Raw genomic sequence first — 20,541 nt, forward strand, 5'->3', positions numbered from 1 at the left:
AAGGTAGCAACACAGCTACAACAACACTGCATACTAATCAGCTGTAGTTAACCATATTTGCATAAATGTAATTTAAAAAAAGACAAGAAAATCCCCAAATATTCTAGGAAAGTGTTTTACCATTTGGAAAAATAGAAACTGTTTCTTTCACTATGTTAAATACTTGCAAATTTGAAATGTCCTTCACATCCACAGTCAATCATAAAATGCAAATAATGATATATTTAATTACAACATATAATTCCGAAAACTTTTTAGGTAGTGCAGGTCTTATTTCTTCAATCTTGGGATATTTAAAAACTGTAAATAAAGAAACAGCATTTTGCCAAGAAATTTAATTAATTAAACAAAAATACTAAAAAATAAATGTTAGGATTATATTTCTAGGGCATCGTGAGAGGAACAATTTATTTGTGAAGATAAACATTTTAAAATCAGGCCACTTATTTAGATGCCCACATTTGCACTCAGGAGCTTGATTTTAGGTATCCATATTTTAAAATCTTGAGGTCTAATCTCTACTGTCTGATTAGTGAATGCAATCTCAGAGCTAATCCAGTAAATTGTTTTGAAATACTTCAACATTTTTATAACTTATTTAGAGTACTCAGAAACTCTCCTTTAAATTTAAAGAAAGGCTCCCAGAAAAATCACATGACTGGCAATGCTAAAACCCCAGGACTGAAAATTACTTTAAGATCCCTGGTCTGCATTCCCTGCCCTTAATAACATAGTAGGTGTAAACTATATATCAATAAAATCAAGCTGTATGGCAGGGATAATACCAAGACTAATGACTGTGTTAGTTCAGATGGCTATCCAATCAATTCTTTTCAATTCCCCAAAGCACTTTCCTTATATACATGCATAGCATTTTTCTTTTTTCCATTAATATAGACCTGATCTGCATGGTTCTCAGTTTCCTAGGACTGTATAGGATTTGATCTCTTGAACTTTCCACAAAAAATGGTGAAATATTGTTCCTTTAGAAATTACAAAAAAAAAAAAAATTACTTGAGGTGATATACATATATGGCAGTCAGATCACTAAACACATCTTCAGAGCTCAAAGTTTTTAGAAGGTTTTTGAACGTGTAAGAGTCAAGGAAAAGGAAGACATTTTCAAAATTTGGAATTTTCTATCTACCCTTAATTTCTCTTGAAAACATTTCAAATAAAAGGGAGCAACAAGCCTAAGAGTAAGTGGTATATAATGAATTTGTAAAGGGGACTTTTCATATTCCCTACTGTGGCACAGAAACAGGTGATTGAAACACTGGATATTATATGAAACACCCTAAACGTTTCCACCCCTCGCAATCACAGTCCTCCAAGTTATACCTTGACTTTAGCACAGCTTTTGATACGGTCTTCCACAGTATTCTTGCCAGCAAGTTAAAGAAGTACGGATTGGGTGAATGGACTATAAGGCAGATAGAATGCTGGCTAGATTGTCGGGCTCAACGGGTAATGATCAACAGCTTGATGTCTAGTTGGCAGCTGGTATCAAGCGGAGTGCCCCAGAGGTCGGACCAGGGGCAGGTTTTGTTTAACATCTTCATTAATTATCTGGATGATGGGATGGACTGAACCCTCAGCAAGTTCGCGAATGACACTAAGCTGGGGGGAGAGGTAGATAAACTGGAGGGTAAAGAAAGGGTCCAAAGTGACCTAGACAAATTGGAGGATTGGGCCAAAATAAATCTGGTGAGGTTCAACAAGGACAAGTGCAGAGTCCTGAATTTAGGACGGAAGAATCCCATGCACCATGACAGGCTGGGGACTGACTGGCTAAGCGGCAGTTCTGCAGAAAAGGACCTGGGGATTACAGTGGATGAGAAGCAGGATATGAGTCAACAGTGTGCCCTTATTTCCAAGAAGGCAATAGCATATTGGGCTGCATTAGTAGGAGCATTGCCAGCAGATTGAGGTAAGTAATTATTCCCCTCTATTCAGCACTGGTGAGACCACATTCAAAGTATTGCATCCAGTTTTAGGCCCCCCACTACAGAAAGGATGTAGACAAATTGGAGAAAGTCCAGCGGAGGGCAATGAAAATGAGTAGGGGGCTGGGGCACATGACTTATGAGGCGAGGCTAAGGGAACTGGGGTTATTTAGTCTGCAGAAGAGAAGAGTGAGGGGGGATTTGATAGCTGCCTTCAACTACTTGAAGGGGAATTCCAAAGAGAATGGAGCTTGGCTGTTTTCAGTGGTGGCATATGACAGAACAAGGAGCAATGGTCTCAAGTTGCAGTGGGGGAGGTCTAGGTTGGATATTAGAAAAAACTATTTAACTAGGAGGGTGGTGAAGCACTGGAATGGGTTATCTAAGGAGGTGGTGGAACCTCCGTCTGTAGATGTTTTCAAGGTCTGGCTTGACAAAGCCCTAGCTGCGATGATTTAATCGGGATTGGTCCTGCTTTGAGCAGGGGCTGGACTAAATGACCTCCTGAGGTCTCTTCCAACCCTAATCTTCTCTGATTCTAAGTTGACCTCATCACAACATCACCAGTCCCTCATGTCAGCTCCAAATTTCCCCTCACCAACACACAGAGTCCAGCTTCCTTTCTGCCGCCCCCCTTTCTTTCTCCCTATGGAATTTCCTTGTTTTTTTTCGGTGTCCCTTCTCACCCTCCGCACCCAATCAAATTTCTCCATCTTTCTCTCTCTATCCCTGTTGAAGGAGGAGAGGTGTAGAGGGACTTGAGAAGAGTCTCCCCCCTTCTCTCAGTGCCTTACCATTTTCAGAAAATAAATATATTACACCAATTCATAGATACATTGAAATGTAGGGTTGGAAAGAACCTTGAGAGCCCACCTTGTCTCTCCCCGTGCAATGAGGCAAGAGGAAATATACCTAGACCGTTCCTGACAGATGTTTGTCTAACCTGTTCTTAAAAACCTGCAGTGATGGGGATTCCACAATGTCTCTCAGTAACTTATTCCGAAACTGAACTATCCTTAGAGTTTGAAAAATTTTCTAGTATCTAACCTAAATTTCCCTTAGTGTCATCTGCAAATTTTATAAGCATACTCTCCACTCTATTATCAATATAATGAAAATATTAATAGTACTGGAACCAGGACAGACCTTTACAGGATCTCACCTCCATGTTTGACAGTGATCCATTGCTAACTACTGTAAGTAAGCTTTTTCAACCAGTTGTGCACCTACCTCATAATTTTTTCATCTAGACCACATTTCCCTACTTTGCTTATGAGACTGTCATGTGGGACTCTGACAAAAGCCTTAGTAAAATCAAGATAAATCACATCTACAGCTTCCCCACATCCACAACAACAGTAACCTTGTCAGAGAAGGAAACTAGGTTGGTTTGTCATGATTTGATCTTGACAAATCCTATTATCCTCTAGGTGCTAGCAAACTGATTGTTTAATCCTCCATGTTGTATTCCTGCTCTCTCCCCCTCATTCCTCACAAGCCAAGGCAGAGAGGGCACTAAGCCGTGTTCTCCCCACTTGCCCAAGAAGGAAGAAAGCAATGATTTCGGGAGCATGGCACTACAGGTCTTTCTCCTCAGAGGCTGGGGGCTATCAGTTACTTGGTTCAGGTGTTTGTGGGGTGGTGGGCAGGCAGAGTAAGTGTTGTTCCCTTCTAAGTTGCCCTGCCTCCTGCTAGTTTCTGTCAGCTCTGCTTGAGTGGCTGCTTCTAGGAATGGGATATCTTGAGAGACCAACATGCAGCCAGTGTCATTGGAAGTTAGAGAGAGAGAGCGCGAGCGAGAGAGAAGTTTTTACAGACCTCTGCTTACTTTACCAGCCCCTGAACACCAGCTGCCCTCTAAAGTGACAGATGCTGGGATCCCCTTGATCCAGCCTTTACAAATCCTAACGCACCCTAAAAATTGATTAGATTAATGGGAAAATATCAAATTGGAAACAGGATTAGCTGAGCAATCGAACAGCATTACTAGTAGCGATGAAAAAAATCGAAATTGAAAGAGAGAAAAAGAAATAGAATTAAACCTGGAGGACACAGAAAATGGAGACTGCAGGAATAACATAAGGATGAGAGGTATTCCAGAGGAGACTGAATTCAGAAATCTGCTGGACATATTAGATGATATTTTCCATGACATATTAAAAGTGGCCAATAAAGATCGCATTCATATTGAGAGAGCAGATCTCTTTTCCTCAGGCCCCCAAGCAGACTCCAGACCAAGAGACATGACTGTCCAACTACTATCAAGACAAGGATAAAACACAGAGGATAATGAGGAAGAAGAGCTGGACCAATGATGATTCTTAACCAGTACATACAAATTTTCCCAGATCTGGCATCCTCAACCCTGAGAAAGCAAAAGGAACTATACCAGGTGACCACAATTCTTAGAAAGAACATAAGATACAAAGGGGCATTCCCATTTAGACAATCCTTTAAATGGAAGGACAGATATATGTCTATTTCAGATCCAAAAAAAGGGAAACAGGTACTTATGGACATGGGAATGGGCAAATTAGATCCAAAAAATATGAATGGGATTAAAGACATTGGTTCTACAGATCACCAAGAAATCACTGGAAATCAAGGAGATCAAAGAGAGCCTGAACAGCTCAAAAAGATGCACCGATACAACAGGACAGATATGAAAGCAGAAGAAACAGTCCAGATCCAGAAGAACAAGATTAGTATATGGGCTAAGACATTACAATAGATAATAGATTCTTTATCCATGTGGTTATAATGATAAAGGGATATAGTGAAATGAAAGCTGGGCTGTATAGCACCCAGGATATTTTACTCTAGGTGGATACATATACTTAGTAGATATAACATCATAGTTAATTTATTTTATAATATAAACCACAACATTAAATTAACAACAAACTAGCAGGAGGCCCAGATCTCCCTTACTGAATTAGAGTAATTATAAATATTCAAAAATTTATGTTAATTGAAGGGTCAGCTTTGGTAGAATATTTTAAGAATAGGTAAACTCAAAGATGGTATAATAATCTCACAAGATCCAACGTTATAAAGGTGTTTGGCCCGATTAAATAAGACTTAGTTCTTAAGAATATATGTTTAAAAAAAGAAAAGAAAAATAAACCCTTCTTTGAGCAGGGAATTAATAAGCCTGTGGAGGAAGTAAGGAAAGTCTGGGTTCTCATAGTTAGAGGGGACCAGGTGACAATGGGGGAATGCCCAAGGAGGGTGGAGGAGGGAAACAGGGGCTCAGGGAACAGATGTTAAATATTGTTGGATGCTTTAATAGAAAAGATTACATTAATATAAAAATGTTAGGGCCCAGAATTTAAAAGTTTATGGTAAATCAGACTCAGGATCAGGGTACAACAATATAGGCATTACAAAAGGAAAAGCAACATATGTGTGAGTTTTTAAATGACTGTGTGTTTGATGGGAACACTATAAAAAATTTTACTTACAGAAGAATCACAAATATAATGGAGCCCTGGCATCTGGCTGGGGGAGAGGGTCTCACTACTTTTAACAAAGATTAGTATACAGGGTGAGAGCAAAGCTGGTAGTCATGGGTAAGTTTATTAACATCATGATTGTTAACATGAAGGGGATGAACAGTCCAACAAAAAGGAAAAATATATTCTGCTCACTGAAAAGGTTTTACTAGAATAATCTATTTACAAGAAACACGCTTGAAGAAAAATGAGTATAAATACCTGAACACTTCTTGGATACAGATACCATATGTCTCTCCAGAGCAATCTAACAGAAGAGTGGTGACAACACTCTTTGCTAAACACTTCCCTTTTATTGTTTCAGCACACACTGTAGAGGGCAGATGTATTTTAATTAAGGGGTCCTTTAGAGGTAAACTTTCCACCTTAGCCAAGATATACGCTCCCAGTTAGAGGCAAACTTCTCTTTTTAATTCGTTTTTAGGGATTTAGGATGTTTCAGTGAAGATGATATTATTCTAAGAGGTACATGCCTAGGGGGAGCTGAATCTGAATGTCAGGGACTATATATATTATTCTCCTCCTCATGGATCTTATTCCAGGATTTATATGATTTTTGTGTCTAGGACCCTGACTAATTTAGTCAAAATATATATGACAGATATAAATTGGTCTGTTCATGCTCCTGCATATATCAGATTAAAAGATTGGAACTCAGTGGAAAAACAAAAGGCCTGGCAGTTGAACAGAGCTTTCATGTATGACTCCCTTAGAATTCAAGAGCTGGAAGAAAAGTTCAGCAACATATAGATGAAAACTATAAAGAAAGGATCAATAAAAGTGTTCTCTGGTATGCTGGAAAGGTGATAAAGAGGAGGATCCTTATAAATAAAGCATCATACCTCAAAAAGATGAGAGATCTTGAAGAAGAGAGTTTGGTTCAAAAACTTTCTGTTTTGGAAGGTAGACATAAATCTACAGGATCTAAAATAGTATAAGAAAATAAATTAGAAGAGGGAATATTAACCTGTTACAAACAGGTAAGGCTGAGCAAACACTTAGATATATTAAACAAAAATATTATGAAAAGGGCAATAAAGTTGAAAAAAGTTAAAGAAGTAACAGGATAATTCAGCCATCCCTTTGATTAAAAATAAAAAGGGAGATTTACTAATTGGCATCAAACAGATCTCTGAAACATTTGCTAACTTTTTCCATACTTTGTATGGTTCAGAAAATCCAATCCCTGAATAGCTCTTAGAAGATGATGTGTCAGCTCTTAATAGGCAAATTGCTGCTGAGGAAGTCAAAGTTGTAATTAAGACTTTAAAATCGAGTAAAGCTCAAGGTGCCTATGGGTTTTCTGCAGAGTATTATAGAGCTCTAAAGTAAGTGTTGGTCCCTTTTTTTTAACTGAATTGTTTCATGATATATCACAGGGGAACAAGATTCCAGGTTCACAGGAAGAGACAAAAACTGTGGTCATTCCTAAAGAAGGAAAATATCTTACCAATTGTGCATCATATAGACCTACTTTAATTAATATGGATGCTAAAATTAATGCCAAGGTGCTAGCAAACAGATTGAGCATCATCTTGCCCAAATTTGCTTACCCTCTTCAATCTGATATTATCAGAAAAACTCTGAATTTGATTTATAATGTTAATTCTAGCAATTCTTGCTGCATGCTTCTTCTTTAGATGCTGAGAAAACCTTCAACCCAGCTGGAGAGGGAGAACCTCAGACAGATTTTGGTAAGGTTTGGCTTTGGAAATCAGTTTTATAGGGGCAACTTGGCCCTGTGTACTCATCCTCAAGAGTCTGCTTGGGTTAATGGTGCATCATCAATCCCCTTCTTTTAATTTGGCTAGGGGTAGAAGATAGGGTTATCCCCCTGTTTGTTTTGGTAACGGAGCCATTTGCAGCAAATGTGAGAAAAGTCTCCTTGGTAAAGGGCATCAAAACATCTTCTGGATTGAAACACACAATAATTTTGTATGATGATGATGTCTTCTTACATTTGTAGGATCTAAATCCTTGTTAAAAATTACAGAAGAATTGATATTGGAATTTGGGCAGGACATTTTAGGAAGTTATATCCCCTAAAGGGTCAATGTTTAGGAATTAATATTGTAGAGAAAAAAAATCTTTTAAAGGCAAATTACCCTCCAATGTGGAATAAAATAATAAGAGACTTGCAGGAATAGAATAAATATGAAATTTCTTGGCTAGGTAGGGTAGCCTCAGTAAAGATGAATATCCTTCCAAAGTTGTTATTTTTGTTTGAGTGCATCCCTGTTGATATCGCTGACATGACATTACAAACATGACAGAATGTGGTATTAAAATTTACATGGAAACAAAAGACAAAGGGTGAGTTCTAAAGTTCTGTATAAGCCTACAAAGTGTGGTAGACTAACTGTCCCTAACATGACTTATTATTATTATGCATCACAATTAAAAGATGTGATCAACTGAGTTAATAACAGATTATTATTGGAGGGAGGGATAGCTCAGTGGTTTGAGCATTGGCCTGCTAAACCCAGGGTTGTGAGTTCAATCCTTGAGGGGGCCACTTGGGGATGTGGGGCAAAATCAGTACTTGGTACTGCTAGTGAAGGCAGGGGGCTGGACTCAATGACCTTTCAAGGTCCCTTCCAGCTCTAGGAGATGAGATATCTCCATTAATTATTTTTATTTATTATTACTCAAACAGGACTGGAGCCGAATTAGTTAATCATAATAACTCTTGGGTAACAAGTAATGCAAGTCACCAATTTTAAAAATCAAGCAAGCAATCACCCATTCATCCAGACCACTTAAGCAGCTTTTGACCTTTTTTTTTTTTAAATTCCCATTGTTGGGGCCCTCAACCCTTAAATACTTTCATTAAGAATTAGGAATTGATCCCCAGGAAATATCAAAGTTACTATTCATTGTGGATAAAAGCTGAGATTACTCAATTTGGACAGCTGATCCTGATTTGAAATCATACCAAGTAGTATGTACCAATGTAAATAAAAGATCCCATATTTTTAATATTTACAAGTCAAATATTTCATTGTGAAATCTGGATATAAGGCAGCTCTTGTAAAGATAGACCTTGTAAAGGGAGACCTTCTGTCCATCGATGAGGTAATGCAGGAGCAAGCTGGAACAAAAGCTTCAATTTGTATATACAATTTTCATTGAAAAGATGTTGGTAAGAAAACAACCCAGACAGGAAACTGGAAGAGGGATTTGGACAAAAAAATTAATCTGAATGAGTGGGTCTCTAAATGGGAAAGGGGATATACATCTTCAATTTATATAGCTCAGAAATATTTTATTTAATTTATAAATTATTGTTTAGATGGCATTTGACTCCAGTTAATATCCATTGTATTTTTGCTGGTAGGAAGACAATCTGTTGGCGGGGTTGTGAGGAAAGGGGAACATGCTTGCACATGTGGTGGTGATTGTCCCCAGAAATTAGATGATTTTTGGAGGTTGTTCTCATTATTATTGTTAGGGAACAGAGTTAAACCACCCTGGGACTCACTTCTGGTTTATGTCTTATGTTCCAAAAATTCATGCTTCAGGGGTTCAACCAGCCACTGGCAGGGGTCAGGAAGGGATTTTTCCATTGCTTGCGTGTTTTCTGGCAGGGTTTGTTTTGTTTTGCTTTGCTTTTATCTCTTTCCTCTGAAATATTAGGGGTGGCCACATGGAATATGTTATGTAACAATTAAATGTTTTCCTCATTTTTAAAAAAAATCATTGATTTCTAGGTAATGACATATATTCTGTTACACTGGAATAAAGAGTGGGATAAAAAGGATAACACAATCTTAAACACGTCTCAGATCCATGTGACATGCATATGATGAACTGATAAGATTAGGCAAAAATACTTGGCAAAAAAAAAAAAACTATTTTTTTCTACAAACACTAAACTCCACCCAATTAATCATTAAGTACTTTCACATTAAGGTCACTGAAAGTTTTTTTCTTTTCCTTTTATTTTTTAAAATGATTTTCCGTATGAGCTTCTGTCAAAATGCTTTTACAGACCGATTTAAAAGAAGAAGAGAGACACTCCAGTGCTGAGTAAACTAAGTATATTCCAAGTTTAGCATGATGGTAAGAAACCTGGTAAATTTGGCAGATCAGCTAAAAACATTTATTTAGTGGAGCAGTTATTAAGAGAAGTATATTCATCCTTTTCTTCTGAGAACTCAGAGAAACAAGATTTGGCTTTAATGGTCTTTTCCCATCAGGGTTTATGAGAATTAACATCCCAAAACAGCTAAGATGAAATCCTGGCCCCACCAAAGTCAAGGGCAAAACTCCTATTGACTTCAGTGGAGCCTGGATTTCACCCCCTGGTGGGCTCTGACTTGGAGCAAAGGATTGCCCATCAGATGTCCTTTGCAGGATAAGAGCCTTCATTATCTCTGGTTGCTGCAAAGTTCCCCTCCCTCTTATCCTCATTGTTTCAGTTTTTGATTTTTTTTAGTTGTGGGGGTTGGGGGGGACAAAAATGTTCTTACATAAAGACACAACAAAAACCACCAAGCAAACCAAACTAACACACATTTAATATAAGCTAAATGGGGTGAAACAAGTCTTTGATGTTCCACCGCTTTGCTGAACTGGAGGGAATACCGTAAAAAGTGACTAAATAGTTCTAAACAGAAGATCTCTGTAAATTTATACTCCAATGGCCTCTCCTAAAGACTCTTCTCTTACGTCAATAGTACACACTTAAAAAATTTATTAAAGCTAATGTTAAAAAAATTATATAATACATAGGTTGAGAAAAGAGTGTTTGTACATCTGGGTATAGTGCTTAGATTATCCCCACAATACAAAGTTTGTTTTTAAAGTCATAAGATACATATAGTGCATAATCAGCAATAACCCAAATTTAGGTAAACGAATTTAAGACTACAGTTTAGATATTAGCATCCATGCATTCAGATACATTACTCATGAAAAAAGTTATATAGAGAGTTGGTGGCGGAAAGCAAAATATATCAATGAGTGACGACTGTCCCTTAGTAATTGAGAATTTCGGATAGGTTGTCCATTTAGAGAAAAAACAGTCCACCAGGAAAGTATTTTAGTTACTTTCCTGACTGCGCTTCTCATTGGCACTCCAGTTCATTCCTTCTGATATTGCCAATTTTCCGTGATGTGTTCTATGTAGATGTCCCTCGACCACCTGATGGTGTCCGACACCAGGAGTTGCCGCATCAGCCGAGCATAGCATTGATTGACTCTACATTCTCTCAGCACTCGCTCATTACTGGGGTCCCATGCTCCCAGGGATCCGACGATTAGCGTGTGAATTTGGATCTCGTAGCCCCTAGCTCTCGGTATTGACCAGAGGGGCATATTTCTCTAGCTTTTGAATTCGGGTGCCTTGGAAAGCCGAGGTCCTATTTTCGAAGGGCACTGTGATGTCCACTATGATGATCTTCTTCCGCTCCTCATTGGTGATGGCAATGTTCGGTCACAGTTGGCTGTCGGTTCCGGGGATGGCGGAGTTCACGGCAATCTTCCCCACAGGTGGCAGGATGGCTCTGACCAGGCGATCTTGGATGGCATTGTATCGCAGCTGCCAGGCTCTAGAATGGGGTTTGCAGCTACACAAGACATTGGGTAGTGTCTTGTTGGCATAGCCGCACTGCCTGCATTGCTTGTCCCAATTTCCATGACTGATGGCTACGTTCAGCGGGACGCAGCTGAACCGGGCCCGGTCAATGAACCTCCAGTCGGCAAATTGGGTGAAATTGCCATCGGGGAGGAAGTGGTTGCTGGCGTCCCACTTGCACGTCATCTCGAAGGCCTTGCCCTGGTCCAGCTTCTGTTTCAGGTTTTCCACATGTTGGCAGCGGATGGCATCCTTCAAGGTCCTCTCCAGCTTGGTTTTGGCTCTCAGAGTGATCATGGTGCACTCCGTGTTCTTCACCTGTTGCACCAGGACTCCCATCTATTACAATCAAAACTAAAGCATCTGACAAATTACCTTTAAAACTATGGTGATCTTTCAGAAGATTCTTGGATTTCCATTTCCATCTCAATTTGTATACAAGAGGGTAAGTATATTTCTTGCAAAAAAAAATTGGCATGATCTTCAATGACAAATGACATGCTACCATGTGCCAAGAAAGATGGGGGATATAGTCACCCCCAGCTTCAACTGGAGCAGCTTTGTTCTCAATCTCCTGAATAATAATAACTACTTTGGCAATCAGTCATGCATTCCTTAATGGCACCTGAGGCATCAAGTGTCCCATTCACTTGCTCCCCCAAGTAACAATAGATTTTATTACATCAAACTCTCTACACCAAAGTTGTAACTGACATAATTGAAACTAAACAAGTCACCAGAAAGAATGTTACCCAGACACATATTGTAATAGTTCATAAGGTTTCTTTCAATCGTATATGGTTACTGTGTAAATTACCAATGTATTGGGGGAAGGAGGGGAAGAAGTGGAATAGGTTTTCACAACATACTTGAAGATTACTGGAAATCATTTCTTTGGCAACATTTTTTCCCCCTTTACACACCAAAAAAGCTGAATTGCAAAATCATCATTAAGTAATCCTTAGTGCGTAATGTACCTCTCCGTGAAGCAAAGACTCAAAACAATTGGACGCAACATGGAAGAATGACTCAAAATGATGGGCATTTAAAAAAAAAAGTTAGGAAGCTTAAAATGATACCAAGTTAGTTTCTATAGTTGTCATAACTATAAAGGGAAGGGTAACAGCTGTCCTGTGTACAGTACTATAAAATCCCTTCTGGCCAGAGACTCCAAAATCCTTTTCCCTGTAAAGAGTTAAGAAGCTCAGGTAACCTGGCTGGCATCTGACCTAAAGGACCAATAAGGGGACAAGATACTTTCAAATCTTGGGGGGGGGGAAGGTTGTTGTTTGTGTTCTTTGTTTGGGAGTGTGTTCGTTCTCGGGACTGAGAGGGACCAGACATCAATCCAGGTTCTCCACATCTTTCTAAACAAGTCTCTCCTATTTCAAACTTGTAAGTAAATAGCCAGGCAAGGCGTGTTAGTTTTCCTTTGTTTTTCTCAACTTGTAAATGTACCTTTTACTAGAGTGTTTATCTTTGTTTGCTGTACTTTGAACCTGAGACTAGAGGGGAGTCCTCTGAGCTCTTTAAGTTTGATTACCCTGTAAGGTTAATTTCCATACTGATTTTACAGAGATGATTTTTACCTTTTTTTCTTTAATTAAAAGCTTTCTTTTTAGAACCTCATTGATTTTTCCTTGTTTTAAGATCCAAGGGATTTGGATCTTGATTCACCAGGAGTTGGTGAGAGGAAGGAGGGGAATGGTTAATTTCTCCTTGTTTTAGATCCAAGGGGGTTGGATCTGTATTCACCAGAAGTTGGTGAAAGGAAGGAGGGGGAAAGGTTAATTTCTCCTTGTTTTAGATCCAAGGGGATTGTATCTGTGTTCACCAGGAGTTGGTGGGAGGAAGGAGGGGGGATGGTTAATTTCTCCTTGTTTTAAGATCCAAGGGGTTTGGATCTGTATTCACCAGGGAATTGGTGAAAGGTTTCTCAGGGCTTCCCAGAAAGGGAACCTAATTGGGAAATGGTGGCAGCGGAACCAGAGCTAAGCTGGTAGTTAAGCTTAGAAGTTTTCATGCAGGCCCCTACATTTGTACCCTAAAGTTCAAAGTGGGGATCCAGCCTTGACAATAGTACAGACAATTTCCAACACCTCTGCTTCATAAGACTCCAAAACAAATAATGTACAAGTATAAATTATATATACAAGTGTATGAAGTTTCTGAAGAACAAGTATAAAACAGAGGAGATGAAATAAAATTAGGTCTAAAATAAGGGATGGCCCGCTGGTAAATACTCGAAAAGTGAAGAGCTTCACATGTCTGAATTCTGTGCTATGTACACAAGTATTTGAAGAAAAATCATTAGATCTGGTCAAGGAATCTTTGCCATCTACACTGGGTAGGGTCTGAACTAGAGTAAGAGCTTTCTATAAAATGATGTGGCTGAGGAAGTCAAAGCTGCTGAAACTCCTTTTGTCTGATTAAGTCTGAGAAATAAAGTCATCAGGCTTACCACCATTCTTCGGATACTAAATCATCATGTAAAATGTTGGTTTGCAATTTAATATACAAAAGTTAAAAAAAAAAAACTATTATAAATTACAGCAGAATTAAACAAAGTCATTCCCCCCGCCTTAGGAGACCTGAAATGTGTCCTGTGCCCCTCACTGTGTGTGGCCTCCAACAACAGAAACAATCTTGCACTGCTTTATTTCAGTTTTGCTTCATTTCTCCTCAAACAATCTCTCATTGCTAATCTGCAAGGCCTACCTCCTCCCTCCCCTCAGCAGAATGGGGGCAGGGGAAGGAACATGTTAACTGTTTAGGACCAAGACATAAAAGTAGACCAGTTATTTTTCAGCATCCGTTTTATTACTTTACTCTGCATTCATTTAGCCTTTTTGCTTCTGCACAACCAGAACCATCTTTCATTTTTGGACATGTGGATTTCTACCTCTTTTGAAGTATAGTGTGATATAGGATTACACAGAAGGGGTGGAAGGTCCCTGGGAATTGGGGAGAGGTAGAGGAATAGGAGGGGGAGTGAGGGGGGGTCTCCAAGCTGGGAAGGAGGGTCTCAGGGTTCCTACCTGCTCCCAGGCCTGTTCCAGACACTCTGGCTTCTGCTCCCTAATCCCAGACTCCATGGCAGCCACTCCAGATCCTCTGGGTCCTGCTCCCATCATGTTCCCCCCTTTCCTCCAGGGCATGTAACAGGTTTATGTGGAGGTAGAGCCTCCCACAATATTTCTATTGTAGGAGCACTAACCTCCCACCCCCCAGAATTACAGTTAACAGCAAAATTAGTGACAGTAAGTTTTGTCCAAATTTTCAATATCTGTAGCTTAGATTAAGTAAATTCAGTTTTGAAACTCATCACTTGTGATTAATGTGAAATATACAATGCCACATAGTTGATGGTTGCATGGGCTGCATATTGAAATATGAAATATTATACTTTATAGATTGTTACATGATAAAATTTGGGGTATAAAGAGCATTTCCTATTCCAAAGGGAGAAATGAATACATAACCACACAATTACTTTTGGAATTGAAAAAGGAGTATCTGTTATGCTTAGAGCTTCTGTTTGGGGGGGAGGGTTATTAACTCAATTTTTGGGAGGGGGAGGGGGTATTTTTAGCTATTTTTGACTTGTATGTAGATGTCCAAAATCACGATTGGTGGAGGGGAGCTTTCTTCATGTATATACTGTAATGACGAACGTATATTATATACATTCCGCATTACAGTTGTATATACTGTAATCTCTCTGTAATGTTTCCTAGTGCACAGCAGCAAGCTCTATATGGACTAATTAATGCACAACACATTAGAGTGCTTTAAAAACCATAGTCCCCATACTCCATCTTATTGCTCTATGTCAGGGGTAGGTAACCTATGGCACGCCTGCCAAAGGCGGCACGCAAGCTGATTTTCAGTGGCACTCACACTGCCCGGGTCCTGGCCACGGGTCCGGGGGGCTCTGCATTTTAATTTAATTTTAAATGCTTCTTAAACATTTTAAAAACCTTGTTTACTTTACATACAACAATAGTTTAGTTATATATTATAGACTTATAGAAAGAGCCCTTCTAAAAATGTTAAAATGTATTACTGGCACGCAAAACCTTAAATTAGAGTGAATAAATGAAGACTCGGCACACCACTTCTGAAAGGTTGCCAACCTCTGCTCTATGTAGACAAGTATCCATTTCTACTGTTTACTAGATAAACACTGATTTGTATTTTCTTTTTAAATCAAGGGTGTTTTATCTGATTCTGAACTCAATCCAGTGAAATTCCACTGATGTGAATGGAAATACTCCTGACTGATACCTATGCAAGTGAAATCAGTATTACTACGTGTATATATCTAATATGATGTATATTTGTACCATATTGTACATACAAATTGTATGTATAATATGTTATGTGTATACATACCTCATATGTATGTGATAAATTGAGAATTATGAATGTGTCACTTGCCCACTAATCCATCTCTCAGAAACATATCCTCACATTTCAAATCTCTTCAAATCTTCAAACATCTGCCATTGTTTTAACTTAACCTTACAAAGAAAGATTTCCTCCCTCTACTTCTGAATGTGAAACCTTACCTCCAAATATCAGAGGGGTAGCCGTGTTAGTCTGAATCTGTAAAAAGCAACAGAGAGTCTATGGCACCTTTAAGACTAAGAGACGTATTGGAGCATAAACTTTCGTGGGTGAATGCCCACTTCATCACTTGCGTCTGATGAAGTGGGCATTCACCCACGAAAGCTTATGCTCCAATATTTCTGTTAGTCTTAAAGGTGCCACAGGACTCTCTGTTGCTTCTTACCTCCAAAATTACATCTGCTTCAAGCCCAGAATGGGTAAAAGTCAATCATAATGACAGAGTTTCTATACAGACAAATAATACAACCTTAGAGTTGACTATCTCATGATCCTGCAGAGCTAGAAAAGGGAGCTTTATAAAAGCATAAGAAAAGTGAGATTTCTCTATGGAATGGCATATACAGATATGGTGAAAAGGTTTTAACACCACTTGCTTTGAATAATCTGGATAACCTAATAGTGTCTTTACCACTCATGTAACATGCCATTTTAAACTCATTTATTCAGCATTTGTTCTTCAAAAACTTAATTCACTTGAACCTCTCAATGGGACAAACCTCTTGAACTCAAGACTTTTTGACAGACTGGATAATAATATAGAGAGTAGAGGATAGGTCCATCAATGGCTATTAGTCAGGATAGGCGAGGATGGTGTCCCTAGCCTCTGTTTGCAAGAAGCTGGGAATGGGCAATAGGGGATGGATCACTTGATGATTACCTGTTCTGTTCATTCTCTCTGGGATACCTGGCATTGGCCACTGTCAGAAGCCACGATACTGGACTAGATGGACTGTTGGTCTGACCCAGTATGGCCGTTCTTATGGTCTTATATAAATGATTGGAGGGAGAAGTTACTAGGGCAGAAACAACATTCTAATGTTTTTATTACATTCTTGTCCATCAGAAAAATGGCTGATGCTAACCAACTTACTCTTCATCAAATTATGAGGAAGATAATATAAATTCACCTCTCTCAGTTCAAGTAAGTATAATCAGCTCTTACTACAGCATCTGTTTTGTACAGAATGGCATAAATGTAAAGATAAGGGAATTCTGGAACTTATGAATATGTTTATTTAAACCATTCCACAAATTTCAGATGGGTTTTGGATTACACACAAATCATATATAATATTACTTCCCACCTGTTACATGTGTCAGGGAGAAAATGAAAAAAACTAGACAGTTGCCCCCCAAAACCCACCTATTTTTGGATTTTATGTTACCATTTTCTAAAATTGAATATACTTGGTCAAATTTTGCCCTCACTTATACATGTTCCACTCCCTTTAACTCAGCTGTCTGAAACTGTAAAGCATGGCTAGGTTCACAAACTGAACTGAATTTTGGGTTCATATGCACATTTGACAATGAGCTAGTTTCAGGATTCACTGTGATTATGTCACAGTTCTATTAAGAAGCTAGCAAACCAATTTGTTACATATAGAGGTGGCAAATGTATGGTCTTTTAGTAACCACCGCAGGTGAATAAAACCCTAACGTTTCACATTTTCGTTAATAATTTGCAATTATTTAGTTCCTTACATCTAAGTATCCATAGCACTTTACAAATATCATTATTATTATTTGTATTGCAGTAGCACTTTGAGGCCACTATCAGGATTGTGCGCCCCTCTTCCCCCAAAACCCAAATTATGGGAAAATGGCAAGAAAACTCAAGTGAATGAGCCAAAAGCATTTTTGGTGCAATGCCACTCAAGTTAGTTTTATGCTTCAAGCCAACGGAGTTACAATATGAGTTATTACAATATGGATTACTTAGACCCAATATGTTTTTTTCTTCAATAATGAGTTTTAGCCAATATGCCCAGTAAGGGTAATTAGGAGATAAAACACACAGAATAAGCTATGAGGAACTGGATAAAAAAAAACAACCATGTAGTTTTGAAATGTTGTTTTCCAGCAGACAAGAAACTCATTCTTTATGATGGCTGAACTCTTCCCAAAACTAGAAAAAAATGTCTTTTTTACTGTACTGCGTTAGTAATGCAAGAGTTTTTCTAAAGTTTCTACATGAACAACTGAGCCCACAACTTCCCAATCCAAAGCCATCCATGCTAACCACAAGAACATTTGGGTAGTTATATTACGGAAATAAAATTTATGGTCCTGGAAGACAGACTTAAGAATAATAATTGTGATAATAATGAAAGATAACAATTAGTAACTAACCCTAAACTATCAAGCCACTCTCCTGAGAAGTAGTATTGTTAAAATTTTGTTTTTCTGATACCTCTTGATCCTGAAATGATGTTACTTACTGGCATGAGGAGAGTATAATGGATGCAGAATCCAGGTTCAGAAGAAAAATATTCATCAGATACAAATCTTATCCTGATCTGGTTTCCTTTGGAGATTTGTTTGCTTGGCACAGTACTGGAACCACACCAGCGCCCTAAAATAGTGCCATCACTCGGCTCTTCAACTTCTACAAAGTCGTACCTGAAAGAAAAAGAAAATCAAACATTTATTGACTGATGCATTTCCTACAGAATTCTCATGATTTACTCAACATAGTCACATTTCATTTAAAAAAAACCAACAACAAATGTCTCTTTTCATGCTGAAAGTATGTCATTGAAGCCAGTAATTTTAATCCTAGGTTCTTCATCCAAGTTGCTATTGGCTTAAACACATAATAAAGTCATTCAGTGGAGTTAAAAAAAAAAAGTTAGAACAAGAGTTAGCATTTTGAACAAAACCTCTTAGTAACAAATGTTTGTTTCTTATATGGAAAATAAGTACAATATATGGGATAGAGGAGGAAGAAAATAATCATAAAAGAGAAATAACAATTTTGAAATATTTTAAAGTGTGATTCAGTAATTGGTATGTGCTATATTTAGTAGCAGTAGTAGTAGTATTTTGCTGATGACCAATGTTCAATCGCTTCTTTTGCAGCTAACAACTTTCTCCTCCTGTACTCTGATAGGAAAGAAAGCTTGGAAAGGCTTGAAGTGGCATTAAGTTTTCAGTCCAGCAAAGCTCTTAAGCATTTTCTTAACTTTAAGCATGTGTGTAGTTCCACTGAGAGCTTTGCTGGACAGGGCCTAAGTATAGAATGTACCAAAAATTATCCAGCATTTTGGGCAACTGTCTCACAATGGATGGTCTGGAGATTGAGTTTTGAAGACATAACACAAACAATGAAGGTATATCTCAACCCAGTGTTTTGTCATTCCTATCCACTCCACTCATCATCTGCTCCAAGGAACAGTCATTAAGAATAACCTTCTCAGCAGACTGCTTTCTACTTCACCCCTCAAATAGAGGCACAGACATTATTAGGGAGCGGTGTGCAAGGAGCATAGGGCTAATCCAGTGCCGAAGCTCCCGGGAAATGTAAAAGGGGACAAATGTGCTTAAAGCCACCTGCGTGTAAACCAGATATTTGACCAGTAGAAGGCCAAAGTGGACCCTAACGTAAGTTAGAGCACTCATCGAGTTTGTTTCCATTACTCTACCACTTTCTCACTGACATAAGGTGCGCACTTCCTTTACACAACCCTTTTTTAAGTCTTGGTTTTTGAGTTACACTGCATCAGTGAATACCTCTAGTTTCTAGCTTCTCAGACCTTCCCCAAACAGTCATGAAAGGAAATTATTGCTGTTCACAGGATTCTGAACAGGAGTGAAAACATGGCAATTCTGGTCAGTTTTCCCTCTACTGCAGCTTGGGAATCTCTGTGCAACAGCAGAGGCACTAGAGTTGTCCATCTGATGACATACGAGGCCGCACTGCTATTTAAGCTTAAAGGTGTCTTTGGAAGATTATATTATAACCATTAGGGATGAATATATATATATATATATATATATATATATATATATAATGATCATTCAGATTTTGAAAACAGTGATTGCAAATGCCTGGGGAAGTTTCCTACTCTCCCTCAATTTTTCTAGTATTGCTAACATTCTCATACACATATATACATGAACACACAGCAAATACATTTCTCAAAGCAACCTGAATTGGTAAATCATAAATACAGTTCAATTCTTTTCTTAGAAACAAATAGTTCTACCCACAACTGTAACTAATACTCTGATTTTAAAAAAAGAAGAGAAACACACACACTCTTCTAAATAAGGCAGTCATTGCTTAATGTGAAAATCATTACTTCGTAACAATTTTCCATTAAAGTTTTCTGTATTTTTTTTTCAGTAAACTTACTCTCTATAATTATTCCCAGTTCCCTAGCTAGACAACAGGCAATAAATTCTTGTGTTGCATGTCTGTGCAAGTCAGGCTCATACATTTATTATCTCTGTTTAGAGGACCAGTATTTTTTCCACTTAATTAAAAATGAATAAAATGAACATGCTCATTAAAATGTGTTCGCAAGATATTACTGTCATGTTTTAAATCTTGATTGAAATCATGATATACTACTAATTGCTTTATCACCATTGTATTTGATTTTCCAAATGAGCATCATACATTTATACAATTTGATTCTTAAATTCATCCATCAATATTTTCCTTTTATGATCATGTATTAGTATGAACACAATGTGCATGTAATAGTACTACAGCCTCAGGGATTTGAGAACATGTTTTAATTTGCCATTTAAACGCAGCGTATACGTTTTTAAGAGGGTCTTTTTGTAGTTTATTGCTTCAGCTAGAAAACAAAAGAAAGAAGCCATCATTTCTTCTATTTCATGGAATGTGAATAAAAATCTGTTAGGTGTTATGTTTATTGACTTCAGACTCAAAAGTATTGGATGTCAGGCATACTACAGTCACCAGTGCTTCTATATAATTTATGCACTTCTTTCTATTGCACCTTCCAGACTCCTGGCACCCTAGGGGTAAATGCACAATTCAAATTCCATAGCTTTAAACCTAGAGCTTTTTTAAATGAACACTAATAACTCAGCTAGATGGGAGACTAAGTAAGGA

General features: G+C 38.1%; 1 protein-coding gene across 3 annotated transcripts in view; it reads right to left on the minus strand.

Moving 5' to 3' along the window:
• The window catches only part of PDGFC (platelet derived growth factor C), a 242,797-nt gene that overhangs the window by 51,038 nt on the left and 171,218 nt on the right, over nt 1-20,541 (minus strand). For all 3 annotated transcript variants that reach the window (XM_042842158.2, XM_065596482.1, XM_065596481.1), the window contains one exon: nt 17,894-18,074. In XM_042842158.2, the coding sequence (XP_042698092.2) occupies nt 17,894-18,074 (181 nt within the window). The remainder of the gene's footprint in view (nt 1-17,893; nt 18,075-20,541) is intronic.

This window comes from Chrysemys picta, chromosome 5 (assembly GCF_011386835.1).
Source record: "Chrysemys picta bellii isolate R12L10 chromosome 5, ASM1138683v2, whole genome shotgun sequence".
NCBI lineage: Eukaryota > Metazoa > Chordata > Testudines > Emydidae > Chrysemys > Chrysemys picta.